This window comes from Scyliorhinus torazame, chromosome 11 (assembly GCF_047496885.1).
Source record: "Scyliorhinus torazame isolate Kashiwa2021f chromosome 11, sScyTor2.1, whole genome shotgun sequence".
In the NCBI taxonomy this organism is placed as follows: Eukaryota; Metazoa; Chordata; class Chondrichthyes; order Carcharhiniformes; family Scyliorhinidae; genus Scyliorhinus; species Scyliorhinus torazame.
Window position 1 is genome coordinate 173,407,359 of NC_092717.1, and position 21,236 is coordinate 173,428,594.

At 46.2% G+C, this 21,236-nt stretch overlaps 1 protein-coding gene across 2 annotated transcripts in view; it reads left to right on the forward strand.

Moving 5' to 3' along the window:
* Positions 1–401: 401 nt before the first annotated feature.
* Positions 402–21,236, forward strand: part of cibar1 (CBY1 interacting BAR domain containing 1) — a 45,361-nt gene continuing 24,526 nt past the window's right edge. Inside the window, exons 1-4 of one of the 2 annotated variants that reach the window (XM_072468019.1) lie at positions 402–576; positions 6,154–6,388; positions 8,965–9,033; positions 16,099–16,200. In XM_072468019.1, the coding sequence (XP_072324120.1) occupies positions 542–576; positions 6,154–6,388; positions 8,965–9,033; positions 16,099–16,200 (441 nt within the window). In that variant the 5' untranslated portion in view covers positions 402–541. The remainder of the gene's footprint in view (positions 577–6,153; positions 6,389–8,964; positions 9,034–16,098; positions 16,201–21,236) is intronic. The other variant, XM_072468018.1, reaches the window with a different exon arrangement.

A 21,236-nucleotide genomic window follows, 5' to 3' on the forward strand; every position in this document is an offset into this window, starting at 1 on the left:
ACTTCGGGAGCCAGGGACTGGGACACACACACTCCGGATGGTGGGCACTGAGGAATGCACAGCTAGGGTGGGCTGGCTCAGGATGGTGGGCGCTGAGGAAAGGGTGGTTGGGGAATGCGCTCCGGACAGTGGGCACTGAGGACACGCGGCGGGGGAGGGTGCGCTCGGATGCTGGACACTGAGGAATGTACGGCTGGAGGGGTGCTCTGGACGGTGGGCACTGAAGAACGTGGCTGGGGGCGTGCTCTGGACAGTGGGCACTGAGGAACGTGCAGCTGGGAGGGAGTTGCTCTGGACGGTGGCACTGAGGAACATGGCTGAGTGCGCGCTCTGCACAGTGAGCACTGAGGTCACGCGGCGGGAGCGCGCTCCAGACGCTGGGCACGGCGGAACGCGCCTCCGGCGGCTGCTATGGTAACTCCGCACTGGCTGAGGGAGTGTTGATTCATGGCGCAGGCTCCTTCCGGCTCCGACTGATGGGTCAGGGGGCGGCCGCCTTTTCCATCGCGTCTCAACGACTGAAGGGGGCGTGAGAACCGTCATGTTTCAGCCCCGTGATCAGGACACGCGAGCCAGGTAAGGCTGTCGTCATTGGGACAAGTTCGGTCTTCGTCGGTTAAGAAAGTGCGAGGCTCCATTCAAGGCCTAGTCTCGATCCGCGGCTTCGGGATCTGCAATGTTCAGTCATGGTTAGAAATAAATAAACGCTCTGGTTTGTTTGCGTCGGAATGCAGTAATAAATAATCTGATTTGAAAATCAACCCACCCGCTTATGGAGGGTGATTTGATGTTTATATTTCGGCCTCGATGCCCCTTTGGAGTGTAAGAACCTGGGAAAAGCAGTGTCAAGGTTTCTACTCATTCATTTTGATTGCCAGAAATCAGGGGCACAACATTATATGATGTTTCCACTGCTTTTGTCAAGTTCCTCAAATGGGAGCTGATCTAATTATGCCAGACACAAACAAGCTTTTACTGGTGCGATTAATTACAATAAGATTAACCTTTCCCCCAAAACAGTGCCAAGCTTTAGCTTTATGACTTGTAATATTTATTGTGTGTTTACATTGTCGTCGCCCCCCGCCCCGCCAAATGCCAGTTAGACCATTGTGTTCATTCACACGTTTTCTTAGTCAATTCTTTAACCTAAGGTCAACACATCTAAGGCAAGATAAGAAAGAAAAAGTTGGGATTTCTGCGGAGGTTTTCATCATAGAATGTACAGTGCAGAAGGAGGCCATTCTGCCCATCGAGTCTGCACCGGCTCTTGGAAAGAGCACCCTACCCAAGGTCAATACCTGCACCCTATCCCCATAACCCAGTACCTCCACCCAACACTAAGGGCAATTTTGGACACTAAGGGCAATTTATCATGGCCAATCCACCTAACCTGCACATCTTTGGACTGTGGGAGGAAACCGGAGCACCCGGAGGAAACCCACGCACACACGGGGAGGATGTGTAGATTCCGCACAGACAGTGACCCAAGCCGGAATCGAACCTGGGACCCTGGAGCTGTGAAGCAATTGTGCTATCCACAATGCTACTGTGCTGCCCCTGGGGGATTGTGATGCAGATAAATGGAAAATGACATCTATTTACACAGTTCTTTTAATAAATTCGAATAAGAGAATGAGCCAAAATATTTTGGGCTTCCCTCAATGCTAAATGGTGTACTGAAACTTGACGCCTGCTAAAATTGGATTGAATTGTTGTTGGGGGGGGTGGGGGGGAAATGAGCAAAGGCCACTTGATTTGCTTTAGGCAGAAAGCGGGTGATTATAGGCCAGGAAGAAATAGCGAGTTATCTGGATGGAAATTGTCCCATTGGGCAGACGCAGCATGGGTTCATAAAGGGCACTAACTAATTTAGTGGAATTTTTTGAGGACATTACCAGGGACAACGGGGAGCCAATGGATGTGGTACATCTGGATTTCCAGAAAGCCTTTGACAAGGTGCCACACAAAAGGTTGCTGCATAAGATAAAGATGCATGGCATTAAGGGGAAAGTAGTAGCGTGGATAGAGGATTGGTTAATTAGTAGAAAGCAAAGAGTGGGGATTAATGGGTGTTTCGCTGGTTGGCAATCAGTAGCTAGTGGTGTCCCTCAGGGATCAGTGTTGGGCCCACAATTGTTCACAATTTACATAGATGATTTGGAGTTGGGGGACCAAGGGCAATGTGTCCAAGTTTGCAGACGACACTAAGATGAGTGGTAAAGCAAAAAGTGCAGAGGATACTGGAAGTCTGCAGAGGGATTTGGATAGGCTAAGTGAATGGGCTAGGGTCTGGCAGATGGAATACAATGTTGACAAATGTGAGGTTATCCATTTTGGTAGGAATAACAGCAAAAGGGATTATTATTTAAATGATAAAATATTAAAACATGCTGCTGTGCAGAGAGACCTGGGTGTGCTAGTGCATGAGTCGCAAAAAGGTGATTTACAGGTGATTAAGGCGAATGGAATTTTGTCCTTCATTGCTAGAGGGATGGAGTTTAAGACTAGGGAGGTTATGCTGCAATTGTGTAAGATTTTAGTGAGGCCACACCTGGAGTATTGTGTTCAGTTTTGGTCTCCTTACTTGAGAAAGGACGTACTGGCACTGGAGGGTGTGCAGAGGAGATTCACTAGGTTAATCCCAGAGCTGAAGGGGTTGGATTACGAGGAGAGGTTGAGTAGACTGGGACTGTACTCGTTGGAATTTAGAAGGATGAGGGGGAATTTATAGAAACATATAAAATTAAGAAGGGGATAGATGCAGGCAGGTTGTTTCCACTGGCGGGTGAAAGCAGAACTAGGGGGCATCGCCTCAAAATAAGGGGAAGTAGAATTAGGACTAAGTTTAGGAGGAACTTCTTCACCCAAAGGGTTGTGAATCTATGGAATTCCTTGCCCAGTGAAGCAGTAGAGGCTCCTTTTTTAAATGTTTTTAAGATAAAGATATATAGTTTTTTTGAAGAATAAAGGGATTAAGGGTTATGGTGTTCGGGCCAGAAAGTGGAGCTGAGTCTACAAAAGATCAGCCATGATCTCATTGAATGGCGGAGCAGGCTCGAGGGGCAAGATGGCCTACTCCTGCTCCTGGTTCTAATGTTCTTATTATTCAATATTCCCTCCACCCCATTCACTAAATTCTAACACCTGAATTCAGTCACCTGAATTTCCGCACAAACCCGAAAAGGCACCACAGACGCAGCAGACCAAATCCGAACACCAAGGGGATGGGACATCAAGTTGACATCTGGGGCATGATTCTCCGGCTTCGTTTGTGCTCCCGCTTGAGCGAAACGAGGCCGGTGAACAGCGAGAGAGGCCAAAAACGAGTGCCGCACCAGATGCCAAACAAGATGCAACCGGCCAGCTCCCATAGTCGAAATCGGGATCTCACCGCAGCGTGGTGGGAAACCAATTATCACCACTTAAGCCCTATTTCCATACAATTAACGAGAGATACCCCATATCCAACAGACTCCCGTCATTCATTGGCCTCCCCAGCAAGTAGTCACGCTGGCGCCGATTAGTACTCCCTTTGAAAAACGTGAACCTGGTGGAAGGGCTTCTGCGGGGAACCGGGAAGGTGAATAGCCATCTCTGCTCAGAGGCAAAGAGCTCGGGGACGCTGGACTTGCCACCCCAGTGCTCAGCGGAGGGTGGGGGGCCCTCGGCTGAATGGGAGGGCACACTGCGAGGGGTGGGTCGCGAGGGGAGGGCAGAGGCAACCCGGCATGGCACCAGCATGCCAACCACTGGATCGTGTGTACCTGTTCTTGGTGCAGCCCCTGCCTATCTGCCTCACCAACCATCCATGATCCCCACTGATTGCCAAGGCCTCTGGCCATGGGGCTGAAGGCTATTGCTGATAGGGAATTGGCAATCGTGGTTAAGTGAGCACTTCACACAACCCAAGTGGATTCATGTAGGTGGGCGAGCCATGTCGGATGTGGGAGTCACTGTGGGGCATCCTAATAACACCTCGATGCATGGACATTGTGCTTGAACACTGTGGGAGGCAGCACCACAGACGCAGCAGACCAAATCCGAACACCCAGGGGAGGGGGAGATGCCTGGAGAGACGGGCCAAGGGTTGGGAGGTCGGCCCGCATTGCCGTGACAGAGGCGTTATACTGGTTGTGGTCAAGGGTTAATGTGGTTTACAATTCACCTCTCATGATATTGCTGCCCTCACCCCCTTACCCCGGTGCCCTCAGTGATCCTCAATGTGTTTGGCCTTCCTAGCTCTATGTCTAGGTGTGTCCTCAAGATGCACATCAGAGATGGAGATAGCCAGCTGCTTACCTCGTCCCAGGGCCTTCGATACCCCTGGCGGGTGTCATCTGGGGCTCTGGCGCATGAGGGCTCTGGTGCACTTGTCGGCGGCACATGCACAGCCATGCCTCCCTGTTCCAGGTGCTAACTGTGAGATGCGGCCTCATCAGTGGGGTGGAACACGGGGGAGCTGGTGGCCACCCTCGGCACTCCATGGGACGGGTCCGGGTTGCCACCCAATGCCCCCTCCTCCCACGGTGCCCATAGTTGGTTTGAGTCCCGGCTGCCCCTGCATCATTTGGCTCTGCCATCAATGGCGGCTCCCTGATGCCTGCACCATCATGTTGTTGCCCTCGGTGAGGCTCCTCAGTGATTGAGCCATGCTCTGCAGCGCCTCGGCCATTCCCATCTGAGAGCAGGACATGTCCTACAGCACCTAATCAAGGTCAGCCTGGTACTGGGTCACTTGCCCCAGCGAGTCGGACGTTCTGCCGAGACCCTCAGCCATGGCTGTCATCAACTGCGCGGCGTGTTCAAAACCTTGACTGATGGTGCCGATGTCGTGCATCAGGCCCTCCACTGAGGTTGCCACCCTAGCAGTGTCGGCCTCGGTGCCACGCATTGCCAGCAGAACCTCCTGTGCTGTAGCCTCTGGGACTCCTCCAATCGGCTATGGATCAGCTGGAGTGTCGCTGACATCTCCTTCTGCATGACTTGACCACACCCTATTCTCTACATCAGCTCCAGGACTACCACTTCCATCAGGCTGGGATCCAGCTGGGTCTTGGGATCCAGCAGACCTCCGTCTGCTGTCTTGCCTGGGGGTTCCTGTCTCCACCTGATGTACAGTAAGAAGTCTTATAACACCACGGGTGAGGAAGGAGCAGTGCTCCGAAAGCTAGTGATTTGGAACAACCTTGTCAGACTTTAACCTGGTGTTGTAAGACTTCTTACTTTGCTCACCCCAGTCCAACACCGGCATCTCCACATCACCTGATGTACATCAGTATCTGTGTGATGCTCACCAGTTTGTGCCCCACAAGCCTGACTACTAACGTTTCCCACCGAGGTGCGTGTATCTGTGCTGGTGGAGGGTGGGGATGACTGCTGTGAAGCCTCGATCGTGTCTTCCTTGGAGCTCTGCTATGAAATGAAAATCGCTTATTGTCACAAGTAGGCTTCAAATGAAGTTACTGTGAAAAGCCCCTAAGGTGATATTCTGGGAGGCTGGAGAGAGTGCCAACCGAGATGGGCCGCCAGCGTTGGCTGGAAGACCTCTGGAGGAATGGGCATGTGGTCAGTGGGAGGGATGGGTCTGGAAAGCCAGTCCTCCTGGTCACACTCCCGGATCTTACAGTCACCGCCACCTCATCCCATGCAGCACTGGCTGCCATGTGGTGACCCTCCGGGACCCTGTGAGGAACAGGACATCTCTCCTGGCTGCCACTGTGTCTAGGAGCCTCCCCAGATCTGCATCCCCGAATCTTGGAGCCGGTCTCCTCGGTGCCATTGTTGCGAGCTGACTGGGGTTGGCTGAGCAAGTGCTGTTTAAGTGCTGCTCGACCTTGTTAGTGGGGGGCTGCTGAGCGCAAAGCCAACGAATCAGTAGATGAGCCTTCATTTTCGGCGAGAAACCTGTGGGGCCTCACTAAATGGACCAATTTACGTTGAATAGCGTTGCCGGCCTCACTGGCCTGAGTGCCGGGAAGCTCGCAGCAGTTCCTGCTTGCTGCCACACTTTGAAATCTTTCTGGAGGATCGCACCCCTGATGTGCTAATCACACCATGTAGTAAGCAGTAGAAGGGGTCCTCTCTGACAATTTAAATCTCTAAATGCTTCATAATGTTCTATTAATTCAAAATAAAACCTTGATTTTGTTTCAGAGACAGTCAAATCAAATATATTCAGAGTACTGTTGTAAATGTAGAAAAACACTTTGGTGAGTTGTGCAGCTTATTTGCCGCGTATGCACGGAAAACTGCAAGACTACGTGATAAGGCTGACCTCCTGGTTAAAGAACTCCGAGGATACTCCGATACAGAAACTCCTAATTTAAAATATGGTCTGAATGGATTTGCCGATCATTTTGCTTTAATTCAAGATTATCGCCATGCAGAGGTGAGTGGCTAAAAATATTTGTTTGAATACATTCTGAACATTCTTTGCATTTAGCGGTACATTGTAGTATAAGGGTATCTGCATAGCAAGGGTTACTATAGAACTGGGAAACAATACCACCCACAGTGTGATTCAAAGAGACTAGATACTTGAAACCTAGAATCAGTTGTTGTGGACTGAAGAGAGGCTTGTGTAGAAGCAATCATGGAGTTAGCTCTTGTTTGCCTTGGGCTGTACCCTGCATATATGTACATTGTTATGTGTTATCAATAACTACTTGGGCTGGAATTCTCTGGCTGTTGGGATTCTTTTTTCCTGCTGGCAGCCCATCCCCACCTGCGGGTTTCCAGCGGCGTGGGGTGGCTTCAATGGGAAATCCCATTGACAAGCGGCGGGAAGAGAGAACCCCCTCCGCCAGTGAACGGTGGGCCGCTAAGAAACACGCGGCTGGTGGACCGGAGAATCCCACCCAGAATGTTCAAACAAACAAGACTCAGAACCACTCTGTGAGGCTATTAAACATACAACAATGGCAGCTTAAAAAAAAACAGAACCTCAGAGAAACGAGCAGAAATTCAAAAGCTGGAAAATTAAAGGAGCAGCTTTCTGACCTGACTGAAAGTATCTGAACTGAAGACACACACGGAGATCACCTGAAAGAGGTTGCATTGTAGAATTAGTAGCAGAAATTCAGAAGGAAAAGAAATTCCGTTGTGCAGCTGAGGACTCCATAATATCTCATCGAGATACATTGCAAGGGACCACAAAGTCTTAAGGACAGAGCAGGGGTGAACAAAACATTCAGCTCTAAACCAGGACCAGTTTAAAAAGCTTATTGCTGTAAAAAGGTAGAGCAGACTGTTTCCAAAAGCACTATGGCCAGCTGGGGTTCAAAATCGGCGCCCTGTTGCAGCAGAGCCCATTGAAAGAAAAAAAGAAGCAGAAGATTTAAAAACCTCAACCAAAGCTGGGAGATCAATTGTAAAACACTCAAAAATCCTCCGATATCGCAGGAATGGCCCAAAATCATTGATTTAACAAATTGTTACAAAAACTAAACCCAGGTCTGCCTTCGCCATAGAAGCCTGCCAAAATTCAACAAGTGCGAGGAGTCTCTTTGAAAGATGGTTCTTGCAGTGATATCTTTAAAACCTGCGCAGCATTTGAAGCTGTACTCGCTTGAAATTTAAAGCAACCGTGGACAATAAATCAACCAAATTCAACCGATCCAAGGACCAGATCAAACACAATATTTTGATCTCTTCTCTCTATTGACTGCATTACCCATGTTAAACATTGAGTCCTTTGCTCTCCTTGTTTAGATTTATCTTTACAGTTCTCCACCTCCTACTATTCTGCTTTCTCCATTTGTGGCTGTTGGTAGCAAATTGCCTCTGACTCAGAAAGTTGTGAATTTTAAATCCTATTCCAGAGAATTGAGCAAGCAATCCAGACTAATACTCTAGTACAATACTAAAGGTATACTATACTTTCGGAAGTGTCATATTTGAGATAAAACAATGAACCAAGACCTTGTCTGCCCTTTCGAGAGACAGACCTAAAATATTCCATGTATAATTTCACTATCTTGAAATTGCACCATTCTAGAATAAGATGTAGGTTTTGGGAGGCTGCTGAGTGTGTGTATCTGTGCTTGCATCACAAAGCCACTTTGCAACTCCGTATAAGCCATGCTGATGTACATGTACTATATCAGTTTGATAGGTTTTGAAAAACCAACATGGGTGTTATTGTTCTGATTGCATGTCAGGTAGACCTACAAAAAACTGACTCATCGACCATTTGTATTAATGTGCACTGCTGGTGGCAGGGAAATATACTATTTGCCATTAGCTGCATTCTTGTAATATGTAAAAGTCTCAATTCTAAAATCATCCATTGATAGTGTGATGGACATTCTAAGATGATCTAGCCAATGGGATCCTGGCTGCACCTCCATTTCCTTATGTTGTTATCAGTGGGAATTAATTGTTTGTTTAAATACCATTTTTTAAGTCTAAAAATAATTTGATCTATGTACTAATTAAGCCAACCAATCACATTACATCAATGTTAGAAACACTGTGAGGCAATCCACTTTATATGTTGGTTGGAAAATGTTAAATATTAAAATACGTTCAAAAGAAATACCCAGATGCAAAAAATGAACCATCAGTTTCACAAACATTTCTTAAATGCATTTTTATTTGCTTTGCTGAGGTAGCAGTGTACTTTTGGGAGAGGCTATTGGTCTCGAACATGCTCACCTTTGTTGACTTGTGGGCATGGTTAACTCAATCAAGTGAATTTCTAGGATGTGTAGCAGAAAATAATGAGTGATCTTTTTGTTGTATAACTGGAGATGCAGTGCTCAAACTAATATGATTTAAGTTGTAGAATACACAGATATAATGGCTGGCTACAATTCATTACAAGCGTCTTGGGGGAGGGGAGAGGGGGGACATTCTGTGATAAACTTTGCCAGTGTCAGAGCTTTTTTCTGTGAAATTGTCAACTACCTCCAATGACCACCATTTTACATACCATTCTAAACATTTGACTATTTGGTTGTGTAGGTTGAAAGGCTAGAAGCCAAAGTGGTCGAACCTCTGAAGAAATATGGTTCAATTACCAGGCTTAAAAAGGTATGTTGAGCATGCATAGTGATCATTGCAGCAGGAATGATCAGAGTTCATTTCAACAATATGTTTATGAATATTTGGATCTTGAGTGACTGTGTGGAGTTTGCACGTTTTCCCTGTGTCTGCGTGGGTTTCCTCCGGGTGCTCCGGTTTCCTCCCACAATCCAAAGATGTGCAGGTTAGCTAAACTTCCCCTCAAGTGTCTGCAGGGGGATGGGATTACGGGGATATGGTAGGGAATTGGGGTTAGGTAGGGTGCTTTATCAGAGGAGAAGTGTAGACTCGGTGGGCTGAATGGCCTCCTCTGCATTGTAGGGAGTCTATGATTAAATAACATCTACCACATACTCCACATCCCCATTACTATGAAAATGGATCAAATCTAGTAGTGATATCAGGTAATGAGTCTCTTTCATCACATTTTTTTGAAGGAAGTCTTTGAATTGATTATGCAGATTTTCAAAAATTAAACCAAAATCAATTTGATCCAGTGCATCTCAGATAAAAGGATCTAACATTTGCTGATGATTTGTAGAGAAGAGGGTTCTTGCACGATTCCACAAATAAAATTAATCAAAATTAGTGATTAGTGCTGTCAAAGAATAATTTCCCACTTTTTAATAAAGTGAAAACATTCAACATTTTTTTCTTGCAGCTACCATAATAACTTTGCCTTGATGTGCAATTACTAACATTTTGTCATTGTAATGCTGAGCGCTAATACACCTTCGTGAAATTCACTTCCGTTGTACTGATTTTTAAAAAAATTGTATTTTTACTTCGTATTAGCACAGGGGCTACAAATCCCTTTGATCCAATCTTCAGAACACAACACTCTTTCAGTCTTTGATAGGTAGAGAACCTTCTAACCTGTACTGGAGGGAACAACAAATCTTATTTTTAAAGGAAGTTTTTAAAAATGGTTTTAAAAGGTAGCTGCAGGGGGAGTGAATACATTAGTTTTGATCTTTCTGCACTCCTTAAATTCTGGAATAATTCCCAAGGATTGGAAGTTAACACATAATCCCGCTATTTATGAAAGGAGGAAGAAAGAAAACTGAACCATAGACCAGTTGACTTAATATCAGTAGTGGACAAAATACTGGAATCTATTATTAGGGGAGAGATAACAGGACACTTAGAAAATCATAATTTGATTAAGCAGAGTCCACACACAATTCTGTTAAGAGTTTTTAAAGCTCTGACTGATAAGATAGAAAAGGGGGAACCTGTGGATGTAGATTTTTTAAAAACATATTCAGTAAGATTCTTCCAGGAAGTTGTTATACAAAATTAGGACTCATGGGATTGGGGGTAATATATTAGCTTGGGTTGAGGATTGGTTTATGGACAGAAAACAATAAACAGGACATTTTTGGGTTGGCAGGCTTTAATTAGTGGGGTACTATTTTAGCCTCAGCTATTTAAAATCTATATTGATGAGTTGGATGAGGAAACTGAATGTAATGTATCCAAGTTTTCTGATGATACAAAGTTAGTTGGAAGAGTATGCGGAGAAGAGGATACTGTAAGACTGCAGAGGGATAGAAATAGGTTGGGTGAGTGGGCAAGAACATGGTAATGAGGCAAGGTGTGAAGTTATCCAATTTGGTAAGAAAAGTAAAAGAGCAGAATATGTTTGAGTGGTAAGAAACTAGTAAATGTTTGCATGCAGAGGGACCTAGGTGTCATTGTATGTGAATCACAGCAGTACCTCAAGCGAATGAAATGATAATATTTGTTACCAAGAGGTTAGAATATGAGTAAAGTAGTCTTACTACAATTATATAGAGCATTGTTGGGGTCACCTATAATAATAATCTTTATTATTGTCACAAGTAGGCTTACATTAACATTGCAAACTAAGTTACTGTGAAAATCCCCTAGTTGCCACACTCCAGCGCCTGTTCGGGTACACAGAGGGAGAATTCAGAATGTCCTGGAGTACTTTGTGCTGCTTTGGTCTCCTTACCTAGTTTTTTTTTCCCCTGGCGTTTAGTAGAATGTGAGATGATTTAATTGAAACATATAAAATTCTTAAGGGGCATGACAGGGTAGATGTGAAAATGTTCCCTCATTGGGGAATCTAGAATATGGGGGTACAATCTCAGAAAAACAATGTGGATCATTTAAGACTGAGAAGAGAAATTCCTTCACTCAGGGGGTTGTGAACCTTTGAAATTCTCTATCCCACAGAGCTGTAGCTGCTTAGTTGTAGATAATATTCAAGATAACATTGCTCGATGTTTGGGTACTAAGAGAACTAAGAGATATTGGAATCATGTAGGAAGGTGGATATAAGGTAGAAAATCAGCCATGATCTTAGTGAATGGCAGAGCAGTTTTGAAAGGCCAAATGGCCTATGCATACTGCTATTTCTTAAGTTCTTATTTGTCATGTAGATAACATTTGTTTTCATTATCAAAATTATCAAATGATGACACAGTCGCAGGGTTGATTTCGAATCAGAAATAGCTCTAAATATGACATTCATGTCCACAACTGGAGGTGAGGCAAGTTATACATTAGAATTTAAAATTAGTTTATTGTGATACGAGTTGTAAGTATACTCAGCATTTCTTCACTTACATTAAAGGAAACTCAACATAAATACAGGAAAGCCTAAAGAGCAATTAAAAGCACATGATTTATTCTGAGAGGGTTCTGAACACTGGCAAAAGTGCCGACGCTTAATTTTGTGCATTGCACTTTACTATAAATTTCCTTTCTTTCTTTGGCTATAAACGATTCAAATCTCAAAATTAAATAAGTTTGTTTTGAAGTCTATAAAATGATCAGTTCCTTTTATTGGGAGCTAAAGTCATACATTGCAAACATGTGGATTTTATAAATGTAAGTCCCTTCTTTCTAGGTAATGTTTTGAGTCCAGTATTTGTGCCTGCACTTTTGTCTTGGTCAAAATTAATGTGGATTTATCTATAGGCAGGAGTAGGCCATTCGGCTCCTCGGGCATGTTCTGCCATTCAAGATCATGGTCTTTGCTCCATATTTGTTAATACCCTTAACTTGCAAAAATTTCTCAATCTCAGATTTAGAATTATTAGTTGATCTCGCATCTAATTTCAGTATTTAAACTGTTCATGGACCTCCTTTTTTGACCTCACACTTCACCTGCAATGGACAGCTATCTGCCCAACTTTGCCCACTGTCTTAACAGTCAATGTCCACTTTGTAATTTTATGCTCCCATTTAAGCCATTTATTATACCATCAGTCTTTGTGTCATTGTGAAATTGGATATATGGTTCTCTATTGTGTTATCTAATGCATTAAAAAATATAATGAATCTTTTTTTAAATTTGCTAATGAGATGTGAGTGTCGCTAGCCAGGGTAGCATTGTTGTCAACCCTTAATTGCCTTTCAGAAGGTGGTGATGAGCAGTGTTTTGAACCTTTGAAACCCATGAGTGTATGTGTACCCATTGTGCTTCAATGAAGAAAGTTCCAGGATTTTGGTCCAGCAATTCTCCATAGATCTAAGTTAGGATGGTGTGTGGCTTGGAGAACTTGCAGGTGATGGTATTCCTATCCTTTTGCTGCCCTTGTCGTTCAAGTTGTCTGCAAACGCTGCCAAGCAGATACAAGTGGAAAATGCAGGTGGTTGGATGGTAAGCTCTCAAAAAAAGGGAGCATTTAATTTAAAAACATTCAACAATTGTTACATCTGGGCTGGTCAAATACTGCGGCAGCATTCTTAATTGGAATCACTTGCGAATCATCAACTAGTGAAGCATGTTCACTTTGCATCAATTTAACTTTAGCTTTGTGTTACAATTTCATGGACTGTATGAATAATTAAAGCTGAGGAACGAACAGCCTTGGCCTCAGTAATTTCCATCCTTTTATATTTCATGTGCTCATGTTAATTATATTTTTGCATTACTTGGTTCTGCTACTAGATGGAGCCCTGAGCATTGTAAACCATATCTGTTAACTTTTCAATATACGGTTCGATTTCAGAACATTTGATCTTCTCGCACAATTGTTTAAGTTTGAACAAAAAAGGTTCACCGTGGATATTACCATGTGTCATAGTTTTACAGCACAGAATGAGGCCCTTCGGCCCATCTTGTCTGTGCTGGCCACCAAACACCTATCTATTCTAAAATGCTTTTTCCAGCACTTGGTTTTCAGCCTTGTATGCAAAGGCGTTTTAAGTGCTCATCTAAATGCTTCGTAAATGTTGTGAGGGATCCCCTCAAATGTTGTATACCCCCCTTTCAGGCAGTGAGTTCCAGATATCCATCACCCTCTGGTTTTTCCTCAAATACCCTCTAAATTTCCTGCTCTTTCCTTTAAATCTATGCCCTCTGGTTATTTGCCCCTCTACTCAGGGGAAAAATCTCTCCCTATCTATATCACTCATAATTTTGTCTACCTCGATAAGGATCCCCCCAGCCTTCTCTGCTGTAGGGAAAACAACCCCTGCCTACCCAGCCTCTCTTCATAGCTGAAATGTTCCACCCCAGGCAACATCCTGGTGAATCTCCTCTGCACCCTCTCTAGCGCAATTGCATCCTTCCTATAGAGTGGCGACCAGAACAGCACACTGTACTCTATCTGTGGCCTAATGAGCCTTTTATACAACTCCAATATAACCTCCCTGCCCTTATGTGCCATGCCTCGGCTAATAATGGTAAGCATTCCATATGCCTTAACTACCTTCTCTACCTGACCTGCTGCCTTCAGGGATCTTTGGACATGCACCCCATGATCCCTCTCGCCCTCTGTGCTTCCTAGCATCCTACCATTCATGGACTCCCTTACCTTGTTAGTCCTCCCAAAATGCATCACTTCACACATTTTCAGATAAATTCTGTTGCCACTGTTCTGCTCATCTGACCAGCCTGTCCATATCGCCCTGTAGTCTAAGGCAGGCATTGTCAAGCTCAGGCGCACGACCCGCGGGTGGGTCGTGGACGGGTGTCGGGAGGGTCGCGGAGCCGCCGTAGCAGCGCTCCCGATCGTGCAAATCAGCACGCAACAGCCGCAGCAGCCGGCTTTTAATAATGCTGGCTGCGAGCGGCCTTCAAAATGGCCAGGAACAGATAACAAAAATTCGGCTGCACTGCGCATGCGTGCCCGATCATCGATGCGCATGCGCAAAACTGCGCACGCACAAAACTATGCACATGTGCACCGATGATCGGGCACGCATGCGCAGTGCGGCCGCATTTTAAAAAATATATGGTTGCAGCCTTTTTTTTCCAGTTCGGGGGGGCCAAAGGGACAAAGGTACCATTTGGGGCCAAAGGGACCCAAAACCATTCCCTCCATTTTTGTCAGCAACAAACAAGGTGAGAGAAAATGGTGAGTTTCGCAGGCCGGCATGGGTCGCGAAGGTTGGCCGGTTGGTAAAAATGGGTCCCCGGAAAAAAAGTTTGAAAAACACTGGTCTAAGGGTTCCTTCCTCGCTATTTACCACCACCAATTTTAGTGTCACCTGCAAATTTTCTGATCATTCCCCCCTCCACATTCAGATCATTAATGTACACTGTAAACTAAGGGACCCAGAACCAATCCCTGCGGTACACCATTGGTCACAGGTTTCCAATCGCAAAAGCATCTTTGACCATTACTCTCTGTCTCCTGTCACAAAGCCAATTCTGGATCCAAATTGCCCTGAATCCCATGGGCTCTTACCACCTTGATCAGTCTATTGTGCGAGACATTGTCAAAAGCTTTAACTGAATTCCATGTAGACTATATCAACTGCACTGTCCTCATATACATACCTGGTCACCTCGAAAAATTCAATCAAATTTGTTAGTTATAAACAAAAGCAGAAAATACTGGACAATCTCAGCAGGTCTGACAGCTTTGACGAAGTGAACTCCCTTTTGTAGAGAGCATCTGTAGAGAGAAAAGGGAGTTAACTTTTGAGTCTGGATGACACTTTGTCAAAGCTGTCAGACCTGCTGAGATTGTCCAGTATTTTCTGTTTTTGTTAGTTATGATCTCCTCCTAAAAAAGCCTAGCTGACTATCCTTGGTTAATCCTTGCCTTTCCAAGTGAAGATTAATTCTGTCCCTCAGAATTTTTCCCTACCACTGATGTTAGAATGGTGACTGGAACTGCCCGGGTACTTAACTTGCATATTATTAGACAGTGAGATCTGATGCCAAAATTCCAATGTGGAAGCATTTTGAAAGATGTGACCAGGCTGCACAAGTTTATACAAAAAAAAAAAATTCTCTAATCTAGAAAGGCCTGAACAGTGCCAGATTCAAGTAGGCCTTTCAAGAGAGGGCTACTCCCTTCAAGTTATGTACGTTACGATGAGAATGACCTATCTTCAGAGTTCTCTGCATCATTTTAGGCTTGTTCAACCAAGGAACGCAGGGAAGTTTCTTGGAACCTCCCTAGCAACCACTTAAAACTGTACTGCACCATTTTTATCAATATTTGTGTCCTTATTTGTGCTCAGCTATAAGTTTTCTGTGGTTATATCTTTCTAAATGTAGGTGTGGAAGAAGATCAGAGGATGCATGCTAGACAGGTGCAAGTAGCAGCTTAGATGTTCTATTTGATCACGTCCTTTAGATGATAATTATGAATTGTGCCTCTGTCTCTTTCTGCCCTTCTTTGCCCCATCACTAACAGCATTGTCTTTAACTGCATGTACCTCACAGACTGGAAATTCCTTGTTAAAACCCATATCTTTCCTTCAGGACCCTTCTTAAACATTTGAACATGCTTTTAGCTACAATATCTAATTTGGCTGTGTCCAATTCTCTTGCATCTCTATGAAGTGCTATTCTCTGTTAAGAATGCATTTAAATGCAAGTTATTGTCGATATGTTTTTGCAATACACGTACCTGTTTAGACAGGCTATCCACAGTCTTGAATTCTAGGGCCATCAATGTGTAAAAAGAAAGAAGAAAAATTAGAGTATTTGTTTAGTAACTAATGTATAAAGCAACTTCAATGTTGAACATGTAGGTGCAAATAAGCGGTTTGATGGTAGACATAACTTCTCAAAATTAAATTTGTGTTACCTAATCCACTATTGTCAAGTTATTTAATATTTTAAAATCTTTTTCACAGGAAGACCTCAAGGTTGCTTCTTGTGCTATAAGACGTGAATCAAGGCAAATTGCCCATGTGGAGAGATTGCGCCAGAGAAATCCTTCTGACCGACAAGTTGTTGTATCCTTAATTTACTGTGGTTGTATGTCTGTGCTTTGTACAGAGCACTATTACACAATAAGTGGTGAACAGGGTAACTGTTGGACCTTAAAGCAAAATTTCCTCTTTTCCACAGTAGATCCTGTGATTGGCCTTTTCCCCTATAAACAGAAAACTCTTAACAGAATTACAAGATATGGGCCTAGCAATAAAGTTGATTTTGATAAATTGCAAATTGAACCTGTGTAGGATCTCGCACTTTGCATTCAATTCATTTCCTAAATGTCCAAAGATGTGCAGGTTAAGTGGATTTGCCATGTTAAATTACCCCCTTAGTGTCCAAAGATGTGTAGGTTAGCTTACGGGAATAAGGCGGGTAGAGTGGGCGTAGATAGAGTGCTCTTTCAGAGGGTTGGTGTAGACCCGATGGATGAATAGCCTCTTCCTGCATTGTAGCGATTCTATGATTCTTCATGGAGTTTTAAAGAAATTCTAAGCTACAATATCTATTCATAGAAAGGTTCAGCACAGAGCCCATCCAGTACATGCCAGCTCTCTGTGAGAGCAATTTAACAAGTCCAACTTTCCTTCCTTTTCCATGTCATCCTGCAATTTCTTTACCTTCAGATGCTTATCCAGATTCCTTTAAAAAGCAATGACTGAATCAGTTTGCACCATCATCTCAGGCAGTACATTCCAGATCCAAACCACCCACTGCGTTAAAATATTTTTCCTTCTGTCCCCTTTGGTTCTTTTGCCGATCCCCTTAGGTCAGTGTCCTCTGGTTCTTGACCCTTTTGCGAATGGGACAATTTCGCTCTTTTACTCTGTCTAGACACCTTATGACTTTGAACATCTCTATAAAATCTGTCAACCTTTGACAATAAACCCAGCTTCTCCAATCTATCCACATAACTGATGGCCCTCATTCTGAAGCAAATCTCATGATTATTTTCTGCACCCTGTCTAATGCTTCCTTACCAAAGTGTAGTGCCCAGAATTGGACTCCGAAGAAATACACCACTTGAGGTCCAACCAACGTTACATAAATGTTCATCATAATTTCCTTGCTCCGGCTCCCTCGCTCTGGCACCTCCTCTAACACTTGTCCACAGTTTCAAATCACCCAGGCCCTGCTACAGATGTCCTGGCCCTCAGCTCGCTGGCTAGGTTCCTCTGCTCCCTGGCCCTCTGTTTCTGGGCCAAGCACACCCCCCTGCTTCCCCTCAAACACAGTGGCCTTTGGCCTGGTGCCACAAACTTGGTTCTGACCCACTCCTCCGAAGACCCAACATGTATTATCAAAACTGAACAAATTATTAGCAAGTGGGACCGTGGGACTCCAACTCTACTTGCCTGTTTTTTTGGACTGCCTGGCGATCACCATCCTCTTTCTGCCTCCAGGCTCCTAACCTGTGGTGTGACTTTAGATTGATTTTACTTGGCCTTAACTTAATAAACCTTATAACGATTGATAGACCTTACTAGTACTGATACTGAACACGAATACTAGCGCACTTTACAAGTTGCAACAAACCTGACTTAAAGCACTCCTTTCCCCTGTACACTGAATTCCCATATGATCCTAATTCGTTACTCACTCGGCCTCCATTTCAGTCAGTCATAGTCTCCTGTCTCCTTATGTACTCCTTATTGTATTGCACTTAGAAAGGTGATCACACTGCAGGTAAGGAGCATGGAGGTGGCAGTTTTTCTTGCGTTAGTTAGAGTGTCAGTGTCAGGCTGTGGCCAGCCTGGAACATATTAGAAAAGCTCTTTTGTGCCTGAGGTTTTTTGAGCCAAGGTGTTAGGCCAGAGCCAATGTTGCTCAACCACGAGAAGCTTGTTTCTGTCTGTAGCGCACAAAGACTCCGTGAGACGAATAGAGTGAAGTCGATGAGGCTTTATTAAGCGTGTCTGTTCCCCCGCAGCTCGATAGTAAACTGGCCTGCGGGGGAAGACTCCGGCTTCTTATACTCCGCCTTCAGGGCGGAGCTAGAGGTCAATGGCCAACCAGGACCCGGGATCTGTCAGCCAATGACATTAGGGCTTCCAGTCCCACATGACCCCCAATACATACTACCACATTCACCCCTTGTCAAAAATGAACCCGGCGGGGTGATGCTCCGTATGGTGGTAAGGGTTTACAGGGCTGGTCCTGGGAGGAAAAAAATATTCACAAGGCAATACAGTATTGTACAATTTTGTCCTGCTGCAACTATTTACAGAGGGTATGGGAAGAAAAGCAAAATGTTCTTGTGAAAGTCCATATTTAGTTTTAGATCGACGCCACGAGTCGGTCGGGTGGTCTGGTCGTCCGTGTCGATCGCCTCGGCCCCGGTGGTGGTGGTGCTTGTACCGTTGTCGTCGCCTCCAGGAGCCTTACGGTTTCAGCTTGGGCTTTATTCTTGGTCGGTGCTGAGGGGAGGGGAACCGATCCTCCTGGGAAGGGGGCGGTCGCGGGGTGCGGCGGTGGCAGGAAGGGGGGGGGGGGTTGGGTTGATGGTGTCGGGGGTGTGTGCGTGTTGCCGGCGGGCGCCAGATCCCGCAGGGAGACCGTGTCCTGTCGGCCGTCGGGGTACTCCACGTAGGCGTACTGGGGGTTCGCGTGGAGGAGGTGAACCCTTTCGCCCAACGGGTCCGCCTTATGTGCCCGCACATGCTTTCGGAGCAGGATGGGTCCTGGGGCCGCCAGCCAGGTCGGCAGCGACGTTCCAGAGGAGGACCTCCTAGGGAAAACAAGGAGACGCTCATGCGGCGTTTGATTAGTGCTCGTACATAATAACGACCGGATGGAGTGGAGAGCGTCCGGGAGGACCTCCTGCCACCGTGAAACTGGGAGGTCCTTGGACCGTAAGGCCAGTAGGACGGCCTTCCAGACCGTGCCGTTCTCCCTCTCTACTTGCCCGTTCCCCCGGGGGTTGTAGCTGGTCGTCCTGCTTGAGGCTATACCCTTGCTGAGCAGGAACTGGCGAAGCTCGTCACTCATGAAAGAGGACCCCCTGTCGCTGTGGACGTAAGCGGGGTAACCGAACAGTGTGAAGATGCTGTTCAGGGCTTTAATGACTGTGGCCGCGGTCATGTCAGAACAGGGAATGGCAAAAGGGAAGCGGGAGTATTCGTCCACCACATTAAGAAAATATGCGTTGCGGTCGGTGGAGGGGAGGGGCCCTTTGAAATCGAGACTGAGGCGTTCAAAGGGGCGGGGAGCCTTAATCAGGTGCGCTCCATGCAGCTTGCATTCCGCGCAGATGTGGCAGTCCCTTGTGACTGTACGGACCTCCTCTAAAGAGTATGGGAGATTGCGGGACTTGATGAAGTGGTAAAACCAAGTGACCCCCGGGTGGCAGAGGTCCTTGTGGAGGGTTTGGAGGCGGTTAATTTGTGCGTTGGCACATGTGCCGCGGGATAGGGCATCGGACGGCTCGTTCAGCTTTCCGGGACGATACAAAATCTCATAGTTGAAGGTGGAGAGCTCGATCCTCCACCTTAAGATCTTGTCGTTTTTGATTTTGCCCCGCTGTGCATTATCGAACATGAAGGCTACCGACCGTTGGTCCGTGAGGAGAGTGAATCTCCTGCCGGCCAGGTAATGCCTCCAATGTCGCACAGCTTCCACTATGGCTTGGGCTTCCTTTTCTACTGAAGAGTGGCGGATTTCTGAGGCGTGGAGGGTCCGGGAGAAAAAGGCCACGGGTCTGCCCGCTTGGTTAAGGGTGGCCGCTAGAGCTACGTCGGAGGCGTCGCTCTCGACCTGGAAGGGGAGGGACTCGTCGATGGCGCGCATCGTGGCCTTTGCGATATCCGCTTTGATGCGGCTGAAGGCCTGGCAAGCCTCTGTCGACAGAGGGAAGGTCGTGGTCTGTATTAGGGGGCGGGCCTTGTCTGCGTACTGGGGGACCCACTGGGCGTAGTATGAAAAGAACCCCAAGCAGCGTTTCAGGGCTTTTGGGCAGTGCGGGAGGGGAAATTCCATGAGTGCGCGCATACGTTCGGGGTCGGGGCCTATTATCCCATTGTGCACTACGTAGCCCAGAATGGCTAGCCGATCGGTGCTAAAAACGCACTTGTCCTCGTTGTACGTGAGGTTCAAGGCTTTAGCGGTCTGGAGGAATTTTTGGAGGTTGGCGTCATGGTCCTGCTGATCGTGGCCGCAGATGGTTACATTGTCGAGATACGGGAACGTGGCCCGCAACCCATGTTGATCAACCATTCGGTCCATCTCCCGTTGGAAGACCGAGACCCCGTTTGTGACGCCAAAAGGGACCCGTAGGAAATGGTATAATCGCCCGTCTGCCTCGAAGGCTGTGTACTTGCGGTCACTTGGGCGGATGGGGAGCTGATGGTAGGCGGACTTGAGGTCCACGGTGGAGAAGACTTTATATTGGGCAATCCGGTTGACCATGTCGGATATTCGGGGGAGAGGGTAGGCGTCTAGTTGTGTGTACCTGTTGATGGTCTGGCTATAGTCAATGACCATCCTTTGTTTCTCCCCTGTCTTCACTACTACCACCTGCGCTCTCCAGGGACTATTGCTGGCCTGGATTATGCCCTCCTTTAGTAGCCGCTGGACTTCGGACCGAATGAAGGTCCGGTCCTGGGCGCTGTACCGTCTGCTCCTAGTGGCGACGGGTTTGCAATCCGGGGTGAGGTTCGCAAACAAGGACGGGGGTTGCACCTTGAGGGTTGCGAGGCCGCAGATAGTGAGTGGGGGTATGGGGCCGCCGAATTTGAACATAAGGCTCTGTAGATTGCATTGGAAATCTAATCCCAGCAAGGTGGGGGCACAGAGTTGGGGAAGGACATTTGGTTTGTAGTTTTTGAACTCCCTCCCCTGCACCGTTAGGGTAACTATGCAGAATTCCTGGATCTGTACGGAGTGGGATCCTGCAGCTAGGGAAATCTTTTGTGCGCTGTGATAGGTGGTCAAGGAACAGCGTCTTACCGTGTCGGGGTGTATAAAGCTCTCCGTGCTCCCGGAGTAGACTAGGCATGGCGTCTCGTAGCCGTTTATTAGCACCGTTGTCGTCGTCGTCTGGAGTGTCCGGGGCCGAGCT